Genomic DNA, 25475 nt, shown 5'->3' with positions numbered 1-25475 from the left:
GGCAGGGGGCCTGGGAGAGATTGGAGGCAGGGGGAGATTGTGGCACCGAAGAGGGGGGGGGGTGAAGGCAGGGGGTGTTGGTGGCAGGGGGTGATGTGACTAAATAATTTGCCCTTATTATATCGAAAATAACAAAAATATTTTTTTTACCTTAATATCTACCTTAAATCACATTGCTATTTGCCTAACGCACTTGTTTGTAGCCTAAATACTGAAATTTGCACCTAAAAATGTAATTTAGTAACTTTTGTGAAATGCCAGTAAATTTCGGGTGTCGTGCCAGTAAATTTTGAACTGGTAGGTTGGCAACACTGCTCCTCTTAGGCTGCATTCACACCTATGCAGTTTTAGGCTGCAATCACACCTGAGCGTAGCATTTGCCGCGATTTTGCGGTGGTTTTTACCGTGTTTTGCCGCGATATTTGCGGTGTTTCTTACTGCGATTTTTGCTGCGATTTTGAACAGGTCTAGGGTCACCAATGTTAAAAGCAGAAAAACGCCCAAATCTGCCTAAAAAAAAAAGTCCCTGATCTTGTTTGAGCTTCAGGCGTTTTTGAACTTCTGGCTTCAGGCGTTTTGTAGTGGAGATATGAACCATCTCCATAGAGAATAATTGATTTTTTTCCCCTCCAGCGTTTTGTAGCTTCAGGCTTCAAGCTACAAAACGCTCAGGTGTGACAGCCCATTCACACCTAGGCGTTTTGTTGCCTGTAGTGTGACGCCGCTGCCGCCCCGACACGCCAGAGGGATGATTTAACATTGCCCTCTATGGAGATGGTTCACATCTCCACGCCTGCCGCCTGCCGCCTGAAAAAAAGTCCCGGACCTTTTTTTCAGGCGGCTTTCGGCATAGGAGATGGGAACCATCTCCATAGGGGGACAATCTAGGCGGACAATTGCATCGTTTTGTCGCCGCAAATCGCAGTACAAAACGCCGCTATTTGTCGCCGCAATTCGCGGGACAAAACGCCGCGATTTTGTCCGCCTAGATGTGAATGCAGCCTGAATGGGGTCTTAGTGCTTTTTGCAATACAGTCCATTTTATATGGTTTCCTATGGAACACAATCTGTAGTGCAAATCTGCAAAAAGCACCAAAAATGTATAGGTGTGAATTTTGAGCTTCAGGCGTTTTAGAGCTTCTGGCTTCAGACGTTTTGGAGTGGAGATGTGAACCATCTCCATAGAGAAAAATAGATGTTTTCCCCTTCCAGTGTTTTGTAGCTTGAGGATTCAAGCTACAAAACGCTCAGGTGTGAATGGGGTCTTAACTAAATAAAACAGTTAACTGCTTATCTCCGTCACTATGATTTATTTTTCCAGCAAAATGTAACTTAATTATTGTTAACATAAAGATTTAATATAATGCGAAAATATAAACAAAACTAAAGCATACTTCCAGATTTAGCTCCGCCTGTCCAAGCCCAGCAACCAGTCAGCATTATGTTATACGCAGCCTCCAAGACCCTTTCCTCACCGCAGTCACATGGCACGATATGGGTCACGTGACATGATTTCTTCATGTCCGTCTTGTATGGAACACACCATTTTCACCAGGGGGGAATTATGCAGTGCAGGGCATACATTTTTCCTGACAATGGTTGGTTTAAAGAGCAGGCTTAAGCCCTTAGTGTTATTTACACATTGTATTTAGCTATGTATGATTTAGAAAATTATGTGAGCTGGTTGTGTTGTTGACAAGCCTGTCGCGTAACAATTACTACTCTATGAGTATTGACTATTTCGGCTGTCCTATGTTACTGAACAAGTGGATGGGATTTACCGTCCGGGGCGAAGCTAAATATTTACGGGTCTTTTGTCAGTGCTCTTCTTGAGTGCAAGGAGTCGGGAAAATGAGTGGTAAGTGGTAGCGACAAGGGAGGGTGTGCATGTTTAAAACATTACTACAACTAATCTGACTGCAAGATTGCTTAATGTTACTTGCAGATTTTTACCTTGAATCCAATAAACTAAAGGAAGAAAACACAGTAAAAGATCACATTAATTTAAGTATCTGTGCTGCTGGTGATTTAACAATATGCATTGAATAGGACACATTTTCTGCTATCTAATTGTTATTTCCTTGTAAGTGTAAAAAAACATAGGGCATTCAATCAATTAAAGGGTTTGTTCACCCTCTGCTTTTTCTATCATAGAGGAAGAGATGTTTCATACAGCTACAAAGACTGAGATTAGAGATGAGTCATCTCTAAAGATAACTCCAAAGTCATCTCTATCTGAAAATCTAAAATGTTGATGTTCAGAGGCCGGCCAAGCTTATCTCTAGTTGAAATCATAATTATGTATGTTGGCAATATCAAGTACTTCCAGCAAATGGTTCTTCTGGTAATAAGTGATGGTTCAATCTTCCTTGTCCAGACCTGATAGTTGAACTGACAGAATTCTCCTGCCAGCCATTGTATTTAGGCACTTGTGGATGTTTAAATACTCAGACACTTAGAATATATATTAGTGTTGTAAGTAACGGCGTTTAAATAAACGCTGTTACCCAGCAGAGCCTCTGTTTAGTGTTCAGCCTATCACGGATGCCTTCTCATCCTCAGCCTCGGCCTCGGACGAGAGGACACCTGTGATAGGCTGAACACTAAACAGAGGTTCTGCTGGGAAAATGACTGTTCCGCCTATCGCGGAACAGCCTGAGAAAGAGGCGCGGCTTTTGAATAATGGATGGCCGCCGGCTCCCTCTCCCCTCCTCCTCCCTCCCTCACAGTCCGGAGCCGCCAGGAGGTCGCCCGCCCGCCGACTCCGAGTCACCAACAGGCCAGCACAGCAGACTAGTAGTCACACCGACTACCGTGGGGAGGAGGCGAATCGGGCCACAGCATGAGGGGAATCGGGAGGAGCAGAACGGTGAGTCCGACTGGAGGGGCGAGCAACGGCCGTGACATGCTGAGCGTCAGCCTCCCGCCCAAAGAGAACGCGCTCTTCAAACGGATCCTGGTGAGCGGGGGAGGGAAGCATCCGGGTCTTCTAATAATATGTATAGAGGGGGGCCTTGTATGCTGTTCTTTCCAGAAGTATGGTGCCGTTTGTGTTCAGGCATTATCTAGTGTCTACAATCACTTCTTGGGCTGAATTAATGGTTCAGAGATGACACCAGCATGTAAATTCTAGTTCCTGCCTGTTTTATTACCATTGTGTCTTATAGGGAAGATGTCTGCTCACTACTTTCAATGTGAGACTAGACGTTCGGCTTCAGGCGTTTTGGAGTGGAGATGTGAACCATCTCCATAGAGAATAATCCCTTAGTCCCCTTTCACATGGACGGCTGTTCTGCCGCAGTTAAAAGCATATTTATGTTTTGCTGGAATTCAAGACTCCAGGCACAGCGGCCAGCTGCATTTGCACAGTGCGATTAGCTGCGGTTGCGTTTAGCCGCGGCACGATATTGAACGGGGATCCAACTTGGATCCCTGCCAATACCAAGCACTGTGTCTGGTATGAATCTTGAGGGGGAACTCCACGCCAAATTTCAAATAAAAAAACGGCATGGGTTCCCCCTCCAGGAGCATACCAGGCCCTCGGGTCTGCTATGGATTTTAAGGGGAACACTCGTACACTGAAAAAATGGCGTGGGGTCACCCCCAAAATCCATACCAGACCCTTATCCGAGCACGCAGCCCGGCCGGTCAGGAAAGGGGGTGGGGATGAAATTTTGACATTTTTTTTTTTCTCCAGGTGAATGGGTAGGGGTACGATGTACCCCATACTCATTCACCTAGGGTGGGGGGCCGGGATCTGGGGGCCCCCTTATTAAAGGGGGCTCCCGGATTCCGATAAGCTCCCCGCCCGCAGACCCCGACAACCAACGGCCAGGGTTGTCGGGAAGAGGCCTTGCTTCGGGGTGGGGGGGCCGCAGGGGGCCCCCCTGCCCCAAAGCACCTACACCCCCATGTTGTGGGCATGCGGCCTGGTACGGTTAAAGGGGTTGTAAAGGATTTTTTTTTTTTTTTTTCATAATAAGCACCCTTTACCTGCAGACAGTACTCTCTTCACTTCCTTATTGTTAGTTTTTGCTCAGAAGTTGCTCTATTTCTTCTCTGTTCTGTTCACTTTCTGCTTGTCTGATTTTACTGACCACCGTGAAGGGAGGCTTTACTGCGGTGGTCAGTGACGTGCTTGCCCCCTCCTGGGAACTACATCTGTGCAACAGGACGCTCTCTACGTGTTAGAGACTTCAAGGAGTTGTGAATTATTGGGCGTGCCGCAATTCATACTGGGAAATGTAGTTCTTGCATGAACGAGCGATGCAAACCAGGAAGTGAATGAGAGAACAGAAACTAGAATGCCGGAGGTGATATAGATGAAGGAATTTAATAGGTATTTACTCATTTTTTAACAGAATCATTACACTATTCTGTCTGTCTACCTTGCAGACATTAATTTTAGGCAAAAAAAATTTTCCTTTACAATTCCTTTTAAGGAGTGCAACTTCACTGATACCAGTGTACATCCACGGATACCTCTGTACATCCACTTACTGACCTGAGCTGAATTCACAAGGTATACCCCATGTACAGTACTAATACTCTATGCACAGAAAAGCAATAAAGAAGACTCACCCTTAGCTCAGGGGAATCAATGTGGGACTTCTTTAAACATCTGTCATTCCCTTAACAATGTGAAATTGCATGCTTTCTGAGTAATGGGAAGAGTTCCCAGGGAAAGTTGGAATAGAGTGACTCCAGACAGTATGCTGTTTTTTTTTTTTTTTTTATACCATTTTTTTCCTGGGAGCTCTTCCTATTACTCGAATGCAGTCTATGTACAGTCGTCCACAGTGCACCTACCCAATACGTTTAATACACGTAAAGTGGATGTAAACCCACTCTCATCCTTTCTAAACTACTGCCATAGTGCTGATCTATAAGGATATACAGCAATGGCCAAAAGTTTTGAGAATGACACAAATACTAATTTTCACAAAGTCTGCTGCCTCAGTTTTTGAGATGGAAAATTGCATATACTCCAGAATGTGATCAGACGAATTGCAATTAATTGCAAATTTCCTCTTTGCCATGAAAATGAACTTAATCCCATAAAAAAAAATTCCACTGCATTTGTGAAGAAGGCTTCAGGGTGCCCAAGAAAGTCCAGCAAGCGCCAGGACCGTCTCCTAAAGAGGATTCAGCTGCGGGATCGGAGTGCCACCAGTGCAGAGCTTGCTCAGGAATGGCAGCAGGCAGGTGTGAGCAGAGGTGTATTTAGGTTTTGTGCTGCCCTAGGCCTGACTAAACTCATGCACCCCCTAATTTAAATACGATCCACCCTTCCTGTTAAGGACACACCCCTTCCTATTTAAGACCCGCCCTGTCATCTGTAAACCACACCCCTTGCTATTTAGGCTCCACCTCTTCCTCTCTGAATTGGCACACACAATCACACACTATTTACTCCATACTTGCATCAATCACTCCATAATGAAACTGACATGATGATGTTTTTAATAACTTAGATAACTTTAATTAACTTAAAATATAGACATAAACTGAAATAAGTGCAAATTGCAATCAATCCATCATGAAACTGACATGATGATGTTTTTATTAACTTATAACTAATATATAGAACTATTTTAAACTGAAATAAGTGCAAATTGCAATCAATCCATCATGAAACTGACATGATGATGTTTTTATTAACTTATAACTAATATATAGAACTATTTTAAACTGAAATAAGTGCAAATTGTTTAATCAGAGAGTATGCTAAAATCAAACTAAAGTGGTTTTCGCCAAACTCTCTGTGTGGCAAAGCTGTTGATAAGCTCATCGTAGTCCAAAGATTTTGTGAGTTCTGACTCAATTGCCAACACAGCCAGTCAGTTCAATCTTTCCTCTCCCATTCTGGTTTGCAAGTAGTTTTTTACACGTTGCAAAGTTGAGAAAGAACGCTCAGCTGAGCAGTTAGTTGCTGCTGTGCATAAAAACATTCTGAGAGCAATGTCTACATTTGTATAAATACTTTGCAATCCTCTCTCTCTTGGGACATCCTCTATCACTTGGGACATACCTAGAACAGAGGTATGTTCTGCAGAAGAACTTAGGAGATAGGAACGAAAGTGGAGGCACTCAAAAAAACACTCCTGTTCCAAGTCCATACTGTAGAAAGAACAAAGCTCTGTAGCATGATGTTATATTGCTGATGGCTGGATCAGTGACTCGTATAACTCAACCACAATTCCAACATCAATGGCAATGCTTTGGATTTTTTTGCTAACTGCCCCAAATCTTTCCAGAATAGAACCCCACAAACCACTCATAAGTGCAGTCTCCAGACGTTGCAGTTTATTCAGAAGACCTTCTGCTTCTTTGCATGTTCCTGGTGACTCAGCTTTATTTTCCTTAATTTCTGTTAAAGCTTGGACTACTTGAGTCCAGTTCCTATTTAAGCTTCGACAGGCATCTTCCCTGGCGGACCACCGTGTGTCAGAAAGTCTCTTTAAAGCTAGAGTGTTGGGCACAGATAACAAGTGTTGTTGTAAAATCTCCCATCTGTGAGTAGAACAAGTAAAAAAGGTGTAAAGGTACTGTAGGAGACAAAAGAATGCACAGGCTTCACTGCAACTTTCAGCAGCATGCTTTCCTACTAGATTTAAAGAGTGTGCAGAGCATGGAATGTACACAGCAAGTGGGTTTCTTTCAAGAATTCTGGCTTGCAAGCCTCTATAATGACCGGACATATTGCTTGCGTTGTCATATGACTGACCACGACAGTTGGCAATATCAAGGCCATATGACTTAAGAGTGGCAAGGACCACTTCAGCCAGTTGTTCCGATTTATGTCCAGGATTTGGAATAAAGCATAGAAAGCGCTCAATTGGTAAACCATCTTCCTTGACATACCTTAAGATGAAGGCCAGCTGATCCGTGTGGGAACTATCAGGTGTTGAATCAACACTGATAGAAAAATACTTTGCATCCTTTGCCTCCTGAACTATCTTCTTTGTAACATTATCAGCCATTAGCTGAATGAACTGCTCACATGTAGCAAATGAGAGATAGGATGTGACTTCTTTTCCTGCATTGCCAAAACGGGCAATATGTTCGGCTATAAATGGGTCAAATTCTGAAAGAAATTCAAACATCATCATATAGTTTCCGTTGTGTGAGGAACCAAAATAATCATCTTTCCCTCTGAAAGCAAGCCCTCGAATGCCAAGTGCCTTAACGGCAGCAACAACTCATTTTAAAACATTTCTCCAATATTTGATTTTATCAGAAAGCTGTTTTGTAAGTCTCTCATCAATTCTCCCTGATATAAATGTTCTTGCTTTTAAAGAGAGCACGCGGGATTTGTGTTCAGCTGAATGCTCATGTTCATTTAATCGTGCGGTGCCATTTTTCCAGTCATTGAAACCACTCTCGGCCAACTGGGATTTGCCACCAAACAATCGGCACGGAGCACAAAACACTACTCCTTTTAGCCACATGGTCTCGGGTAGAATAATTTAGAACCCATTCAGCAGGGTCAGAGCTCACTCCTAATTGTACAACAGAATCATCAAATTCTTTTGAACTTGAAGGTCGTTCGGCTCCAGATTCATAAGCCTCAGTTTTACTGATAATACTGCTGGTAGCTTCTGATGTATCCTAACTGCATGTAGCTACTACATCATCAGTTACATCTTCCTCCACCTCCTTACCCTGCTCAGTACTGGAATGAGCCACAGGTTTTGTGAAAAATAGATTAATTTTTCCTGTCTGTTCAATCTCCTTCGTCTGTTTGTCACGCCTAATTTTTGCATTTTTTCTGTACTCTGCTCCACTTAGCCTTTTTCTCCCACTACTCATGGCTGTTAAGGCCCAACTACACAGCAAGCCACAGGATCACTCCTCTTTTCCAGGCAGGATACCTGCGTTGCTCTCATCTACATATAAAAATAAAACACAGACATGGGTGGTACCATAAAACTACTATCAATATATTGGCCAACCAATAAGGGTGGTAAAGTATAAATAAACACCTACAGCCTGCCTCAAAGTGATGAGTCCTATCACTCTCAGACCCCTTTAAATGCGCCCGAAAAGCGCCACTTCGGAAATGCTGCCCATTGTTTTAAATGGGCTGGGCAGTTAAGGAGCGATGTATAGACTGCTCCTCCACCACCCTAAAGATGCTGCTTGCAGTACTTTTTCTAACATCCTGCAAGTGTGAAAGCACTCAGGCCCTCACACTAGGGCTGCAGGGCAGACGTTTTTAGGCGCTTTACATGCGCTATTTTTAGCCCTTTAGCACCTGAAAAATTCCCCAGCGTGAAAAAAGAAAAAAAAATCAAGTAAAAATAAATATATTTTTGCTGTAAATAATTAATACTGCAGTTAAATTCAACTAAAAAAACAAACAATGAAGAATATATATATATATATATATATATATATATATATATATATATATATATATATATATATATATATATATATATATATACACGCAATGACTCCACACATATACAATAAAAATATGCATATTATAAAACATTTAATAACTACAAGAATTAACAAGGAGAAATTCAGTTTTGAGATCATATCGAGTTCTGACATTATATGCATTGTACAGTATGTTGTAGGAAAATATATATAATATATATATATATATATAATCACTGATCTTCGCTAATTCGTAAGATATTATCTCACAATTTGTTTTAGTTAACCACTTGCCAACGTATACTGTACATAAATGGCGGTAAGGCAGAATCAGGTACTTGTACGCGAATCTGCACTACCTTGTCTGGGGCGCAGACACGTGTGCCCCTGGCAACCCGCTCCCACTGTGATTAAACACAATGGGAGCCAATCAGCGGGTCTGGCCAACTTGATGTCCGCTGGGCCCACCGATCGTTCGGGAGAGAAGCAGAACGACGCTCTGCCTATGTATTCAAGGAAGATCGCTGTTCTGTCAGTAGGGAAGGCATACCTCCCAATTTTTTGCGGTAGGAATGAGGGACACCTATTAGCAAAAGTATGCAGGCATAGGACACACCCCCTGTCATGCCCCCTTAAATAGGAATAAAAAAAGAATGATTAATGAAACCCACAAGTGCTTTTTTTTTTTTTTTACCACTACTATTCCTTTATATTGACTATTGAAAAGTACAAATGCATCACAAATCATGGTATATAGCACAACCTTACAGATCGGTGCAAACAATTACACTGTTAGTAATGAAGGACTATAAATGGGCACGAGATTACCAGAGACTGCGGACATACTGCACGAGATTACCAGAGACTGCGTACATTCTGCACGAGATTACCAGAGACTGCGTACATTCTGCACGAGATTACCAGAGACTGCGTACATTCTGCACGAGATTACCAGAGACTGCGTACATTCTGCACGAGATTACCAGAGACTGCGTACATTCTGCACGAGATTACCAGAGACTGCGTACATTCTGCACGAGATTACCAGAGACTGCGGACATTCTGCACAAACAAGCTGGGTTACACGAGCTGTTCACATGTAAACAAAATATAATAAGGGGGGGGGGCGGTTAGGCAGCAGACAGACATCATGCTGTATTTCAGACATGCTGATAATAAGATAAGCGGGGGGGGGTTAGACATCAGACACTCACAGCTCTGAGCACTCGTCGATTTGTACCTGTTGTTAGATGAGTGCTGCTTGGTCACATCGTCCACATTCTTCTCTCTTGTGCTCCTCCTTCTCCCGTCCGGACCAGATGCTAGGATGCCGCACGGAGGCTGGGAGGCGGAGCATCCACCAACTACACAGCGTGCACGCCGTGCACCAGATCTATGGGGGGCGGCACTGGCAGTCGCTCCCCACAGTATGCGGCGGTGACATTGACACATACAGAACGGCAGCCACCAGCTCCACAGCAAGCAATCTCTGCGGGTGGCTGCCTCTGTATTCGGGAAGACGTTTGGGGGGTTTTTCGTGCGGGGGGGCCGCAAAACGCGGCTGCCCCCGCAAAGTGCCGCCCTAGGCCTTGTCGGCCTAGGCCAAGATACATCTCTGGGTGTGAGTGCATCTGCATGCACAGTGAGGCGAAGACTTTTGGAAGATGGCCTGGTGTAAAGAAGGGCAGCAAAGAAGCCAAAAAAAACATCAGGGACACATTGATCTTCTGCAGAAAATATGGTGCTGAGGACTGGGGCAAAGTCACATTTTCTGATGAAGCCTCTTTCTGATTGTTTGGGGCATTAGGAAAAAGGCTTGCTCGGAGAAGAAAGGGTGAGCGCTACCATCAGTCCTGTGTCATGCCAACAGTAAAGCATCCTGAGACCATTCATGTGTGGGGTTGCTTCTCATCCAAGGGAGTGGGCTCACTCACAATTTTGCCCAAAAACACAGCCATGAATAAAGAATGGTACCAAAACACCCTCCAACAGAAACACCCTCCAACAGGCCATGGACATTTTGGGTCCATGGCCTGGAAACTCCCCAAATCTTAATCCCATTGAGAACTTGTGGTCAATCCTCAAGAGGCGGGTGGACAAACAAAAACCCACTAATTCTGACAAACTCCAAGAAGTGATTATGAAAGAATGGGTTACTATCAGTCAGGAATTGGCCCAGAAGTTGATTGAGAGCATGCCCAGTCGAATTGCAGAGGTCCTGAAAAAGAAGGGCCAACACTGCAAATACTGACTCTTTGCATAAATGTCATGTAATTGTCGATAAAATCCTTTGAAACGTATAAAGTGCGTGTAATTATATTTCACTACATCACCGAAACAACTGAAACAAAGATCTAAAAGCAGTTTAGCAGCAAACTTTGTGTCATTCTCTCAACTTTTGGCCACAACTGTACATGCCTCCTGCATGCATCCTTAATGTCAAATGTTTCCCCTCTGTCTGTAATGCCGTGTACACACCATCACTTTCTGCGATGTAAAACTGCGACGTTTTCTGTGATTGAAAAAACCGACATTTTTGAAACTTCAATTTGAACAACGACGTAGCATACACACCATCACTTTTTCCCAACGCTCTAGCAAAGCGCAGTTCCGTCAATCACGCACGGCGTCGCTATAAAGGGTCGTTTCCATGCGGAAGACTGCCTCTTTTGCTGATATCGTGTTGCTGCGTGTTAGTAAAAGTTTGGTGAGAGACGATTCGTGATTTTCAGTGTTTGTGCTTTAAATTTCGTTTTCTGTCGTACAGTTTGTGTATTTGTCGTCTGATCTGTGATACAGTGCTTGTAATAAGGACGTATTTGTTTTGGCATTACGTTTTTGTGTGCACGGTGCTGTTTAGCAGGTCGTTCTTCAGAGGCCATTCTGTACTTCAGGGCGTAATTTTTAGTCTGATCTGATTTGACGACCGTTTTCTAGCCATGTTGCGGGTACGAACTCGTCGCCGAGATCGTGCTGTGCTTGTTGTTAGGATGTGTGCTGCATCCCGGCGACGGTCCATGAACAGGGTGAGGAGGAGGTTGTGGACCAAGAACTGGTTGCTATGCAGGGACCAGTTCTCTCATATGCCTCTGCTGCGGGAGATCCGAGAAAATAACCCTGATGATTTCAGGAATTTTCTTAGGATGTCTGACCCCGTATTTCAGCAGCTTTTGGCTTCGGTGTCGCCATATATCACCAGGCAGGACACCGTTATGCGGGAAGCCATCACTGCTGAGCAGAGGCTAGTTGCTACGTTGCACTACCTTGCAACAGGGAGAAGTCTGCAGGACTTGAAGTTCTCGACGGGCATCTCCCCCCAGGCTCTGGGCCTCATAATCCCGGAGACCTGTTCGGCCATCATTCAGGTTCTTCAGGAGGACTATGTTAAGGTAAGTGGTGTTCTTTCAATGGCCAAACTATGCCCAAAAACACTCCCTAATTAACCTGTTTATAATATGCTGAGAATGTTCACTTTGTCTCCATGTATGCTGTTCTTCCCAATTTTTAAAGCCCTACATGTTTATTTTAGTTAGCCAACGTGTCCAAACCCACCTAGCCTAGTCCCTATATCCCCGTTTATTTGTGGCCTCCATTGTCCAAACCCCCCCCTCCCAGATTGTTGGACTACATATTAATAATTTTTAGTGAACTATTTTTTGTGAAGTATTTTTTGGGGTGGTTTGTCGGGTCACAAACTCATCTTGGGGCCCCCCCTCCCCCTTTTGTTTTTTTGGAACATCAGAGGGGGTGATTAATATGCTTAGTGATCCCATATTATTTTGTAATCTTAAACTTTATTTTTTATTTTTGGGGGATCCCTTGAAATTGTAGTGATATTCTGTTCACAATGTTTGTTTGAATGGATTTTTTCTTATCTTTCTATCCAGTTCCCCACCACGCCACAGGAATGGCAGACTGTGGCAGGGGACTTCTCCCAGCGTTGGAACTTTCCGAACTGCGGAGGAGCCATTGATGGCAAGCACGTCCGTATCGTGCCCCCACCCCATTGTGGATCCCATTTTTACAACTACAAGGGGTTCCACAGCGTTGTTTTGATGGCGGTGGTGTCTGCCAACTATGATTCCATGTACGTGGATGTTGGGAAAAATGGCCGGATGTCGGATGGCGGTGTCTTTGCGGAGACGGAGTTCGCCCAACGGCTTCAGTCGGAGGACCTTGCCTTGCCACCTGCGGAGGAGAACGAAGAGGGTCTGCCCTTCGTGTTTATTGCAGATGAGGCTTTTGCTTTGGGTCCCCACCTCATGAGGCCATTTCCCCAACGCACCCTCACCCATGAGAGGAGGGTTTTTAATTATCGGCTGGCCAGGGCAAGACGTGTGGTAGAGAATGCCTTTGGAATCATGGCCAGCCGATTCAGATTGTTTTTAACAGCAATCAACCTTGCGGAATATAAATGGAATCACATAATCTTATGTTGTTGCATTCTACACAATTATTTAAGAAGACATTCGCACAATTACCTAACGGTATTGCCTGATGAGGCAGATCTTGTGGCTCCGGAGCCGGGACATGAGGCTAGCCATAGAGGCTTGGCCCCCCAAACCGCACGTGCAGTGCGTCAATCCTATGTGGACTATTTTATGGGGAGGGGGGCCATTGCAATGCCCGATCTTCATTAAAAAATAAAATATTCATTTTTCTGGATTAAACAGTGTAATTATTTATAGTATAATTGTTTTTTCTTATTTTGGGTATTGTTTACTTTTCCTAGGTTCTCAACCAGCCATGTGTTTGGGATGTACTAAATTCCCATCAGTGTCAATCTTATTAACTCTACAAATATACTTATTATATAGTAATTTAATGAGTCAGCATTGATACAAATAACTAGCCACACATTTTTTAGAGTACAAATATCTTTATTTTTTAGCAAGAATTCTTACAAAATATAATCAGTTTTTGTATATTTGTTTATTTTTTTAAATTAGGACAAAATAGAATCTTTTTTTTTTTTTTTTTTATGACAAAATAGAATCACCTTTTTTTTTTTTTTGATTTGGTAAAATAGTATGACTTTTATTTATTTTTTATTTTTTTACATATAAAATATTGTTTGGTTTTTAAAAGGACCCCAACAAATTAAACCCTCCCGAAACATTTATCAAATTTTTAAGCTGGCGTTCTAGCGTTTTCGCTTTGTGGCGAATTTCCCGGCAGGCCAGACGGATGTCCTCGACTTGGACCCTGCAGGACAATACCTCTGCGATGAGGAGCTGGGCACTATAGGTGTCAAGTCCCTCACCAGCCCGATTTCTTCCTGAAATGTGGGACCAAAACATGTGTTTAAAATAATGTAGGCCTACATCTATATTACCTGAAACTGTGGTATATGTTACTTTACCGGATGTTGTGGCAGGTTCCCCTTCGTCTATATCCCTCGGGGGTGTGGCTTGGTTTGCTTGTGCCTCCTGCCTTGCTGCTTCATTGTGCCCTACGAGATTGAAGAAAGGGAAAACATGAGGTTAAAACATTAGAGTGGCCTGAAAGGAAATAAAAATATTTTTTGGAAAAGTAAAGATGGCAATATTGGTGTTTTGCAAAAGCATTCAAAGAAGATAGACCAGTATTTAATCCATTTACAAAGTAATTCATAATCTTGGTCCAATTGGTGTAGTTTTCTATATGGAAACTAACCAAGTATCCACTGGATCTGCTCAGCCCTGTGTGACACCCGACATAGGTTGTGATTGTGACAAACAATTGTGCTACTGAGTCCACATGTGCAATAAAAAACTGCTGAGCAAACGCTCCTTTTTCTGTATATAAAGGTCTTTATTTTTAAAACAATATAATCAGAAACACATTCACATCAAAACCACAATTGATGACACCTTAAACCAAAAAAAACAACAAATTTCATGTTTGTGGGTCGAATAATTGGTCCTAGGAGTCGTCGTTCATTCGCCCCAAATTCCTAAAATTACGCTTTTTTTGGTATGATACAGTGATTCAACTCCCCTTTGCACATGCAAAATAGGCATGATGCCATTTCTCACTAATATGGTATTTTATTATTGAAAGTCAGCGAATGAACGACGACTACGACGACAGAACCGTGCGGCCACAATCATAATAACAATTCTGGTCAACCTGCAAAAAAAAACCACATGGCACAAAGAACATACCCAAATAATTAATACACATGGAAAAAACTTACTTCTTCTTCGAATCACCCTATTTATTTTTGCTAGTTGGTGGGGTTCTCTCTTCTTCAAATCTGACCACCTTTTGCGCAGGTGCTCTCTGCTCCTGCGTTTTCCAAACTTCCGCTGGAGCCTCCGGATAACCTTCGCCATTATTGTGGCCTTAACTTTGTTTGGATGCATGTAGGGGCCATGCTTGGCATCATAGTCCTCCCTTCTCAAAATTGTGACCATCTCCACCATTTCATTGAATGACATGTTGGAGGCTCTGCACCTGAATCTGTGGCGTGGTTGGGCATGGCCTGCCTCCTGGCTTGAGCTGGAATTGTCATCCATGTTGTCCATCATTTCTCCCTCACCAAATGACAGAGAAGGGGCGTGGAAAGGACGATTCCGAACGTCAGGGGCGGGGTGTCGTGCGGAGCGTCACGCGTGCGTAGTGTAAAAAGGGATCGGACGTGTTTGTAAACGGCGTGCATAGTCTGTTGAAGAAGGCGGAAGTCACGATCTTTGCTAACGACGATACGTAAGTTAATTTTTGCGACTTTATTATAGTGAAGAGGGAATGAGTTTGTGGGCTAGATATGGGAATAAAGCTAGTGGCTTTACTGACATTATGTTTTGCATTATATGTTTCATGCGCAGAAAGAATGGATCCCTTCAAGGAAGCGGAGTTCATGACTGAATTTATTCAGAAATGGAAGGAACATCCTGTTCTGTGGCAAACCAAAAATACCATCAATAAAAACAAAGATGCCAGGGAAAAAGCAAAAGAGAGCATGCTGGAATTTGTGAAAACAAGGGTCCCCAACGCCACAAAAGACACAGTCAAGAGCAAAATAAATTCCATCAGGGGCACCTACAGGGCCCAACGGGTCCAAATCCTGGCCTCAATGAGGTCTGGGGCTGCAGATGACTCCATCTACAAACCTACCCTGTGGTACTACAGTCAGCTGCAGTTCCTGGACGACCACATAGAGACCAGGCCATCCCTGTCTACCCTTCCCCCCAAGAGGTAGCTCCCAGCTTCCCAGCAGCCAATCCTCCAGTCTTCTCTGCAGACAAGAGCAGGCAAGCTCGGAGGAAGAGCAAGAGTTCCTGGAGGACCCCAATTGTGACCCATGGAGCATGGTATGTGTTTTTTGTATGAATTTAGTTAGTATATGACAAGTCTAATAATAATGTTAAATTTATGTTACTAGTGTTCGAAATTCAAAGGGAATCTCAAAATTTTGAGGATAAGATCAATAGTCAGTAGTGGCAAAACAGGATGGGTACAAAATTTCACAATTATTAATGTTTCGGAAGGAGTGGGTGTCATTTTCGGAGAGGCCAGTAGGGGGGGGTAACGCAATACACCTGCAAGGGGTCCCAGATGTCAAACAGCCTTTTTGTGTAAAATCTAGTTGACACGAAATTGACTACTTAATTTTTTGGGGGAAAAGGCCACTTATTTCCTAAATTAGGCCTGCAACAACACCCACAATTCCAGGGGGACCATGTCTGAAGGTGTGTAAGGGGCCACATAATTAGGGATGGCGACCCTGTGTGTAATATATATTGACATTCAATTTGCATCTCTCATGATTTTTAAAATGTGTGTGATTAATGACAAACAAAAATAAACTGTTACTTTTTTTTGATACACAGGCAGAGCAAAGCCAGGGGGAGCCAGGGCCCACAGGGAGCCAGGGGGAGCCAGGGCCCAGGGGGAGCCAGGGCCCACAGGGAGCCAGGAGGAGCCAGGGCCAACTGCAAGGCAGGAGGTGGCAGAACCCACTGGGAGCCAGGAGGTGGCAGGCCCCAGTGGGACCCAGGAGGCACGCCGGCGGGATACCATCTCCCGGATCCCTCCACTCCGCACTTCCGCAAAAAGGGTCAGGAGTCTGCGACAAATGGAGGAGGAGACCCAGGCCCTGCTTCGGCAAGCTACTGCAGCCATCCGAGAGCCATCCAGTGAAGTAGAGGGGTTCGCAGCGCTCATTGCAGCCAAGCTCCACAATCTGGAGCAGAGCCAGCGTGTGCGCTGCGAACTCCTCATCTTCAAAGCCATAAGCATGGCATCCCTGGGCAGCTCGATGACGACACCGACATTGTGCGGATTGCTCCTCCTGTCCTTGCTGCTCCTCCTGCTCCTGCTCCTCCTCTTCATGAGGCTGCTCTGGCTCCTGGCACTTCATCTCCTCCAGGAACCCAGCCCCCAAGGACTCGGGCTGCAGGGAAGGCTGCTGGGAAGAGAAAGCCCAAAAAATAACACGGTGCCCCTGATGGAATTTTATGTTGACTCACAGGCTGAATTGGTGGCTTCGGGGACCCTTGTTTTCATCAAAGTTCTAGCACGCTCTCAAGTGCTGCCTTCCTTGGCATCTTTGTTTTTATTAAGTTGTGTTTTTGGGTTGTCACCATTTTAATTATTAATTTTTGTGCAGATTAAATGCACTTTTGAGTTATCCAAATTTGACCATGTGTATTTTTTGTAGATTTGAGAGATCATTAGTGAGTGGGTAGACCCATTTCAGAAAAGTTTTTTGAAACATTAACAAGGTAAAAAAACATGCTTGTGGGTAACTTAAAAAAAAAATATGTTGTTGCAGCCACTTCACACACTCCCAAATCAACCCAAAATAGAGATTTTCCCAAACATTGATGACAAAAAAAAAATGGCCAATATATATATTTAAAATGTGGAAGATACAACTAAATAACACAACACAAACATAAACATTATCTAACAAAGAATCAAGTTAAAAGCTTGTCCTAACTATGTAACAAGATCAGCCGCAACAAACGTCCATTTTTGTGTAACATTTAAAAGCAGGGGGTAAAGAAGCGCTTTCTTTTCTTCTATATAAGCTGAAAACTACCTAACGAATGTGCTTATTCCATTCTGAACAGTCGTTTTACCTGAATGAGCGCTGCCGTCTCCTAACTTGCTTCTGAGCATGCGCGTGCTTAAAACGACGTTTTTACGTACACACGTCAATGTTTAGGACACAAAAAGCGACGTTGGGCAAAAACGACACATAAAATTGAAGCATGCTTGAATTTTTTTGGGTCGTTTTTCAGAAGACATAAAATGACGTTTTTGCCCACACACGGTCAATTTAATTGACGTTTTTCAAAACGTCTTTTTTTTACATCGCAGAAAGTGATGGTGTGTACGCGGCATTATAAGAACTGATAAACTGCAGATTCTGTGGGTGGATCTGTTGTCTGGAGCTCTGTGGGTGGAGTTGTGATGTCAGTAGACTCCCCGCCCACCTCTACACTCCCCTTACACTAAATTCTGCTATGATCACTAACATCCAGTCAAAATCCAGAAAAGTAACCGCATGACTTCAGAAAAAGAGTGGGGGTGGGAATTAAAAAATAATGCCCGTCTCCAGGCTAGTGCATGAGATATGTAAATAACCTGTTATTCACAGCAAGGGGGCGGAACGGACTAAGGTTTTTTCTCTGTAAGTCCGTTTTATTTCACTGAACAATAAAATAGGATTGCTCAGAGCTGGATTAACTCTGTGTGACAAGACTGGGCACAGATGATAGGAAATCTTATACTCTACATTGTGACATCCACTTTAATACCGTATTTATCGGCGTATACCGTGCACTATTTTGCCCTGAAAATCAGGGCAAAATCGTGGGTGCGCGATATACGCCGATACCCGCTTTCCCGCCACGAGTTTGAATACTGCGCCGGCATATACCGAGCGCAGTACGCTCGTGAATCTTCGGGCAGTCTCGGCGCCTCTCGCACTGACGTCCTGTACGTACAGGACGTCAGCGCGACAGTTGCCGAGCCTGCCTGAAGATTCACGAGTGTACTGCGCTCGGTATATGCCGGCGCAGTATTCAAACTCGTGGCGGGAAGGACGCGAGGACGCCGGACCAGACGAGGCCGCCGCGCAAGACACCAAAACCGTAAGTACAAAAAAACTTTTTTTCCACAGGATTGGGGGCCAGTTTAGGGGTGCGCGGTATACGCGGGAGCGCGTTATACCGCGATAAATACGGTACATAATATCACACACATGCAACCGATGCACAGTGCCCATACACTAACCTTCATACACCACTTTGAAATGAATGATATATATATATATATATATATATATATATATATATATATATATATATATATATTTGTGACAGGAAGTCAGGTAAATATGTGGGTGTTGTCACAGACGGGAGATACATTTCTGCCTTGTTTAGACAATATACCAATTATTATCAGGTGTCAGGTGTCGGCTGATAAAATCAAAAAGACTATTTGTTTTTCTGCTGTATGACCAGCAGTGTCTGCTCAGCAGTAGGCTGTGCCAGACTCCATAGATAGGTTCCTGTGTGGTGAAGGTAGGCGCCCCAAGTGGCCAGGGTTTATTTTATGTTTGATTTTGTTATGCTGTTTGGATGCTTGCACTTGTTTCCAGCAAGATGGAAGAATAAATCAAATTCTTTGTTTTCAACTGTCTTCGGCTGTTTCTCTGTATCGTTCAGTGTGTAGTGAACCCATCCAGGGGGTCACACCCCCCTGCTACCGAGCTAACCCCTTACAAATAAATAAATATATATATATATATATATATATATAATATATATATATATATATATATATATATATATATATATATATATATATTATATTACTTATTTATTACACTTGAACTTCTTTCTCTGGGCAGGGGGCTGGAAGTGTGTGGATGGAGCACCTTTCTTGTGTTGGTTTTGGGGGGAGTGTTGGGGGCAGGCCGAACTGAGTCTTTGCCCCGGTGAGAAGAATGTCTAGCTTTGCCACTGCTAGAAAAGATTGGAAACTCCTAAAGCAGTGACAACTACTACTTTCAGATGATGAAAGATGCCATGTGTAACAAAGTTAAACCCAGAACGGGACTGGGACATCAACTTTTCTTTAACCGCTTGGGATCCGCGCTAGTCAAATGACAGCTACAGTGCGGATCCCAAAATCCAAGCGGACGTCAATTGACGTCCGCCCCTTTGCGCGTTCCCCGCGTGCGCTCCAGAGCACGCAGCGGGGAAACTGTGTTGGCCGTGTCCCTTGGACACAGCCAATTACAGATCGCCGCGAACGGCCAATCAGAGTGGCCGTTTGCGATGCGATCTGTGCGGCCAATGAGAGATGATCTCATATGTAAACATATGAGATCATCTCTCATTGCCGTTTTACACAGAGACAGCGGTGCTGTCTCTGGAGAGGAGACCGATCTGTGTCCCTTGTACATAGGGACATAGATCGGTCACCCCCCCAGTCACCACCCCTCCACCTACAGTTAGAACACAATGCAGGGAATACATTTAACCCCTTCCTCACCCCCTAGTGTTAACCCCTTCAATGCCAGTCACATTTATACTGTAATTAGTGCATATTTATAGCACTGATTGCAGTATAAATGTGAATGGCGCCAAAAATGTGTCAAAAGTGTCCGATGTGTCCGCCATAACGTCGCAGTCCCAATAAAAATCGCAGATCGCCGCCATTTCTAGTAAAAAAAATAATAAAAATAATAATTATGTCCCCTATTTTGTAGGCGCTATAACTTTTGCGCAAACCAGTCGCTTATTGCGATTTTTTTTTTTTTTTTTTTTTTTTACAAAAATATGTAGAAGAATACGTATCGGCCTAAACTGAGGAAAAAAATGTGTTTTTTTTTTTTTAATTGGGATATTTATTATAGCAACAAGTAAAAAATATTGTATTTTTTTTATAGCGCAAAAAATAAAAACCGCACAGGCGATCAAATACCACCAAAAGAAAGCTCTATTTGTGGGGGGAAAAAAGACGTAAATTTTGTTTGGGAGCCACATCGCACGACCGCGCAATTGTTGGTTAAAGCGACGCAGTGCCGGAAGCTGAAATTTCACCTGGGCAGGAGGGGGGTATATGTGCCCAGTAAGCAAGTGGTTAAGTATTCAATATCGTTGTGTGGACTGAGAAGAAATATACGCTGCCTGATTAAAATTAAAGGACACTTCAGATCTTAATGAAAATGGAAATTATCAAACTACAGAGGGCTGAATTCAAAGACACCCCCGAAAATCAAAGTGAAAAAATAATGCAGCAGGCTAGTCCATTTTTCTGAAATTTAGTTGCAGCAACTCAAAATGGTAATCTGTAGTTTGTATTAGAGATGAGCTTCATGTTCAACTCAAACACTGCCTGTTCGCCAAACAGCGAACAATTTGGGGGGGTTCACGGCAAATTCGAAAAGCCACGGAACACCCTGTAAAAGTCTATGGGAGAAATCTAAAGTGATAATTTTAAAGGCTTATATCCAAGTAATTGTCATGAAAAGTTTTTGGTGACCTGGGTCCTGCCCCAGGGGACATGTTTCAATGAAAAAAAACGTTTTAAAAATTTTAGTTTTTCGGGAGCAGTGATTTTTAATTATTCTTAAAGTGAAACAATAAAAGTGAAATATTCCTTTAAATTTTCTACCTAGGGGGTGTGTATAGTATGCCTGTAAATTAGCGATTGTTTCCCGTGCTTAGAACTGTCCCTGCATAAACTGTCATTTCCCCCCTCAGCTTCCAGGACAGCTGCTTGAGAGATGATTGGCTCCGCCCTCTACAGGAAACACAAAGCATATACAATTTAAAGGGCCCCTCCCTTTCCTCTGACCCTCAGTTGTTTTGTGTTTCCAGACGCTCCAGGAGCGCCGACACGTTTTTTGTTTATCTTGGGTCTAGGGCTGCACGATTCTGGGAAAAATTTAGAATCTTGATTCTTTTGTATAAAATGAAGATCACGATTCTCAAAAATGTATTTATTTAACCACTTGCCGACGGCGCACCGTCGAAATACGTCCACAAGGTGGCTCTGCTGGGCGAGAGCACGTAATATGACGTCCTCTCTCCCAGCCGCCACTAGGGGCGGGCGCGCGCGCGCCGCCGGAGGCGCGCTCGCCCCCGACTCCCGTGCGTGTGCCTGGCGGGCGCGATCGCCGCCGGGCACACGCGATCGCTCGTTACAGAGCGGGGACCGGGAGCTGTGTGTGTAAACACACAGCTCTCGGTCCTGTCAGCAGGGGAAATGCTGATCTTCGGTTCATACAATGTATGAACCGAGGATCAGTGTTTCCCCTAGTGAGGCCACCTCCCCCCCACAGTAAGAACACACCCAGGCATACTTAACCCCTTCCCCGCCCCCTAGTGTTAACCCCTTCACTGCCAGTGGCATTTTTATAGTAATCCAATGCATTTTTATAGCACTGATCGCTATAAAAATGCCAATGGTCCCAAAAATGTGTCAAAAGTGTCCGAAGTGTCCGCCATAATGTCGCAGTACCGAAAAAAAAAATCGCTCATCGCCTCCATTACTAGTAAAAAAAATTTAATAAAAATGACATAAAACTACCCCCTATTTTGTAAACGCTATAACTTTTGCGCAAACCAATCAATAAACGCTTATTGCGATTTTTTTTTTTTTTACGAAAAATATGTAGAAGAAAACGTATCGGCCTAAACTGAGGAAAAAAATGTTTTTTTATATATTTTTGGGGGATATTTATTATAGCAAAATGTTAAAAATATTCATTTTTTTCAAAATTGTCGCTCTATTTTTGTTTATAGCGCAAAAACTAAAAACCGCAGATGTGATCAAATACCACCAAAAGAAAGCTCTATTTGTGGGAAAAAAAGGACGCCAATTTTGTTTGGGAGCCACGTCGCACGACCGCGCAATTGTCTGTTAAAGCGACAGAGTCCCGAATCGCAAAAAGTACTCTGGTCTTTGGGCAGCAATATGGTCCGGGGGGTAAGTGGTTAAAGTTATTTTCAACACAAAACGGAGCTTATGTGCTTAAATACACTGGGCCGGATTCAGGTAGGAGATACAACGGCGTATCTCTGAGTTGCGGCGTCGTATCTTGGCGCCTGATTCATAAAATCAGTTACGCATAGATTTCCCTAAGATCCGACTGGCGTAAGTGTCTTACACCGTTGTATCTTAGGCTGCATATTTACGCTGGCCGCTAGTTGGCGCTTCCGTCGATTTATGCAAGGAATGTGCTAATTAGGTAGATACGCCGATTCACAAACGTACGTACGCCCGGCGCTATTTTGTTACGTCGTTTACGTTAGGCTTTTTTGGCGTAAGGTTGCTCCTGCTCTTATGAGGCATACGCAATGTTAAGTATGGACGTCGTTCCCGCATCAAATTTTGAACTTTTTACGTCGTTTGCGTAAGTCGTTCGCGAATAGGGATGTACGTAAGTTACGTTCACGACTAAAGCATTGACGATTTGCGGCGGAATTTCGAGCATCCGCACTGGGATTCTTTTACGAACGGCGCATGCGCCGTTTGTAAAAAAACGTCAAATACGTGAGGTCACACTAAATTTAGATAAAACACGCCCACATCATCCAAATTTAAATTGGGCACGCTTACGCCGGAGCACATACAGTACGCCGCCGTAACTTAGGGCGCAAGTTCTTTCTGAATACGGAACTTGCGCCCTAATTTACGGCGGCGCAACGTATCGGAGATACGTTACGCCCGCACAATATTACGTAGGGCTACCTGAATCTAGCCCAGTATATGTAAATCTGACGGACTGTTTACATGTTACATTTTAAAAGCTCCAGCAAACCTGCTGACCTTGCATGCTTGCTAATGTGAAAGAACAGCTCTGATTTTCACATTTAACTTTACACATTAACTGTCACATTAGCAAGCATGTAAGGTTTGCTTCTGCTTTTAAAATGTAACATGTAAACAGTCTGTCAGATTTATATATAGTGTATTTTAGCACATAAGCTCCGTTTTGTGTTTAACCACTTGCTTACTGGGCACATATACCCCCTTCCTGCCCAGGCAAAATTTCAGCTTACGGTCACGATTTGAATGACAATTGCGCGGTCGTGCGACGTGGCTCCCAAACAAAATTGATGTCCTTTTTTCCCCCAGTCGTCCCCCAGGACAGCCCTTGAGAGATGGAGTCCCTCCCATCAACACAGGAAACACATTGCCAATCAGTTCAAAAGGCGGTCCCTCAGGTCCCTGGTCAGTCATTGTTTCCTCCGTCGGAGGAACATGTTGCCAGAGGAACATGCAGAAGGACTTAATCTCTCAGGGCCTGCCTGCAGGGAAGGGAGGCCGTATAGGAGGACTGGGTCCCATCCGTTCGGCTCCTAGGAAGTCTCACCTTTTGGTGCTGGGACTCGGGTACCGTCCAGCAACACCGGAGCAGACCCGTTTTTCCTCCTCTTCCCGGTGCTGACGTGAGCCAGTGGACAGAATTGCGCGGTTTCCCCAGGAGTGGGTGAGTGGATCCGTCTATTGCCAGCTCCTCGCCGCTGTCGCGGTGGGGGTCGGAGATGCTGACGCGTCATTTCCGGCAGAATCGCGTCATCACTGTGCGCCGAGAGTTCCGGTTCTGGGGCTCCAGGGCACATGGAGGAGTGAAAAAGCCTGCGCTGGGCCTACTCATCCCTGACCTACGTCCAGCGGTACCGGACTAGCGGCGGGATACGGAGAGATGAGGGGGTGCCATGGAGGCTAATCCCCAGGACACTCCGGAGGATGTAGGCACCAGCTTAACCCAGGTAGGCTGCTGGGCATGTCCTGTACTGGTGTTATTGTAGGCTAGGAGTGGTGGCTGGGTATAGTTGCTCCATGGGGGGTCACTGTCCCGGGAAAAAATAGAGGTGGTGGCAGTACGGGTGTCCCTTAAAGGGGAAAGAGGTTGATTTTTAAAGCATCCATCTTTCTCCATTACAGGCCAAGGAGGCTTCAAGAGAGGACAAGTCAGGCCGCAGGAAGTGCCCTAATTGTGGAAGCAAATTCTCCTCAGACTCTGATAAAACCTTATGCAGGCAATGTATTGCACGATTGTTAAAATCTGAGGCAGACTCCCCCTTGGCCAAGTTCCTTAGCTAACTATAGGAGGAGATGGCATCAACTTTTAAATCCCTTAGGGACTTAATTTCAAATTAATGTGTCTGCTTCCACCAGTGGCGCAGCTGCAGTTTCCCCTTCACCAAGCCCCACAATACCTAGCTCCGGGGAGCCCTGTAGAGAAAGGGAGCATAGCCCCGGGTTAGTTAGGCCTGAATCTTCTGACTCTGACTCAGACCAGGAGGAAGATCAGGTCGCAGCTAACAAAATCACAAAATATAAATTATCTATTGAGGAGGTAGATGAATTATTGAGTGCTATCTATGATACACTGGATATTGAGGAGGAAGAAGCTCAATTATCCAGGCATGGCAAGATGTATGCTACCCTGGGCAAAAAGAAGGCCAGAGTGTTCCCTATTCACAGTGTGCTCTCTGATCTAGTTTGCAAAGAATGGGCTGAGCCGGATAAAAAAGCTTTCTTCCCAAACTCTCTCAAAAGAAGGTTTCCCTTTGAAGAGAACCCAGAGGCAGTCTGGAACAATGAAAGCAAGAAAAAAACAGCAAACAGTGGGGTAATAGAGCTAACTAGTTTCACATTGATAACCAATGCTTAGTCATAGCCATATGACTAAGCATTGGTTATCAATGTGAAACTAGTTATCTCTATTACCCCACTGTTTGCTGTTTTTTTTCTTGCTTTTGTATTTATTTATTTTTACCAGAATAAAAGGCACCACCTTTTTACCTTTTATTGGAGTGCGGCTGTCCAAAATTTATTTTCTCCCATTTATACTCTGTGCATTGCCTGCACCCACTGGATTTTGGGCTATTTTATTCACCACTGAGGTACATCATCTGGAGCGGCGGTTCCTTCTTTCTGCAGTCTGGAACAAAAATCCTAAACTTGATGCCCCTCTGTCCAAGGTATCTAAACAGTCGGATCTGGCCTTTGAATATATGGGTCATCTAAAGGACCCAATGGATAGAAAGACAGACATTTTTAAAAAGGGCTTGGGATGCTTCTATGGCAGGACTAAAACCAGCATTAACCACTTCCTGTGTTGCTAG

General features: G+C 44.0%; 1 protein-coding gene across 1 annotated transcript in view; it reads left to right on the top strand.

Moving 5' to 3' along the window:
* Window positions 1-1670: 1670 nt before the first annotated feature.
* The window catches only part of SNX29 (sorting nexin 29), a 1289390-nt gene continuing 1265585 nt past the window's right edge, over window positions 1671-25475 (top strand). Inside the window, exon 1 of the mRNA XM_040358531.1 lies at window positions 1671-1858. Coding sequence (XP_040214465.1) covers window positions 1852-1858 — 7 coding nt within the window. The 5' untranslated portion in view covers window positions 1671-1851. The remainder of the gene's footprint in view (window positions 1859-25475) is intronic.

This window comes from Rana temporaria, chromosome 6 (assembly GCF_905171775.1).
Source record: "Rana temporaria chromosome 6, aRanTem1.1, whole genome shotgun sequence".
Classification (NCBI taxonomy): domain Eukaryota; kingdom Metazoa; phylum Chordata; class Amphibia; order Anura; family Ranidae; genus Rana; species Rana temporaria.
This window is presented reverse-complemented; position numbering and strand designations above follow the sequence as displayed.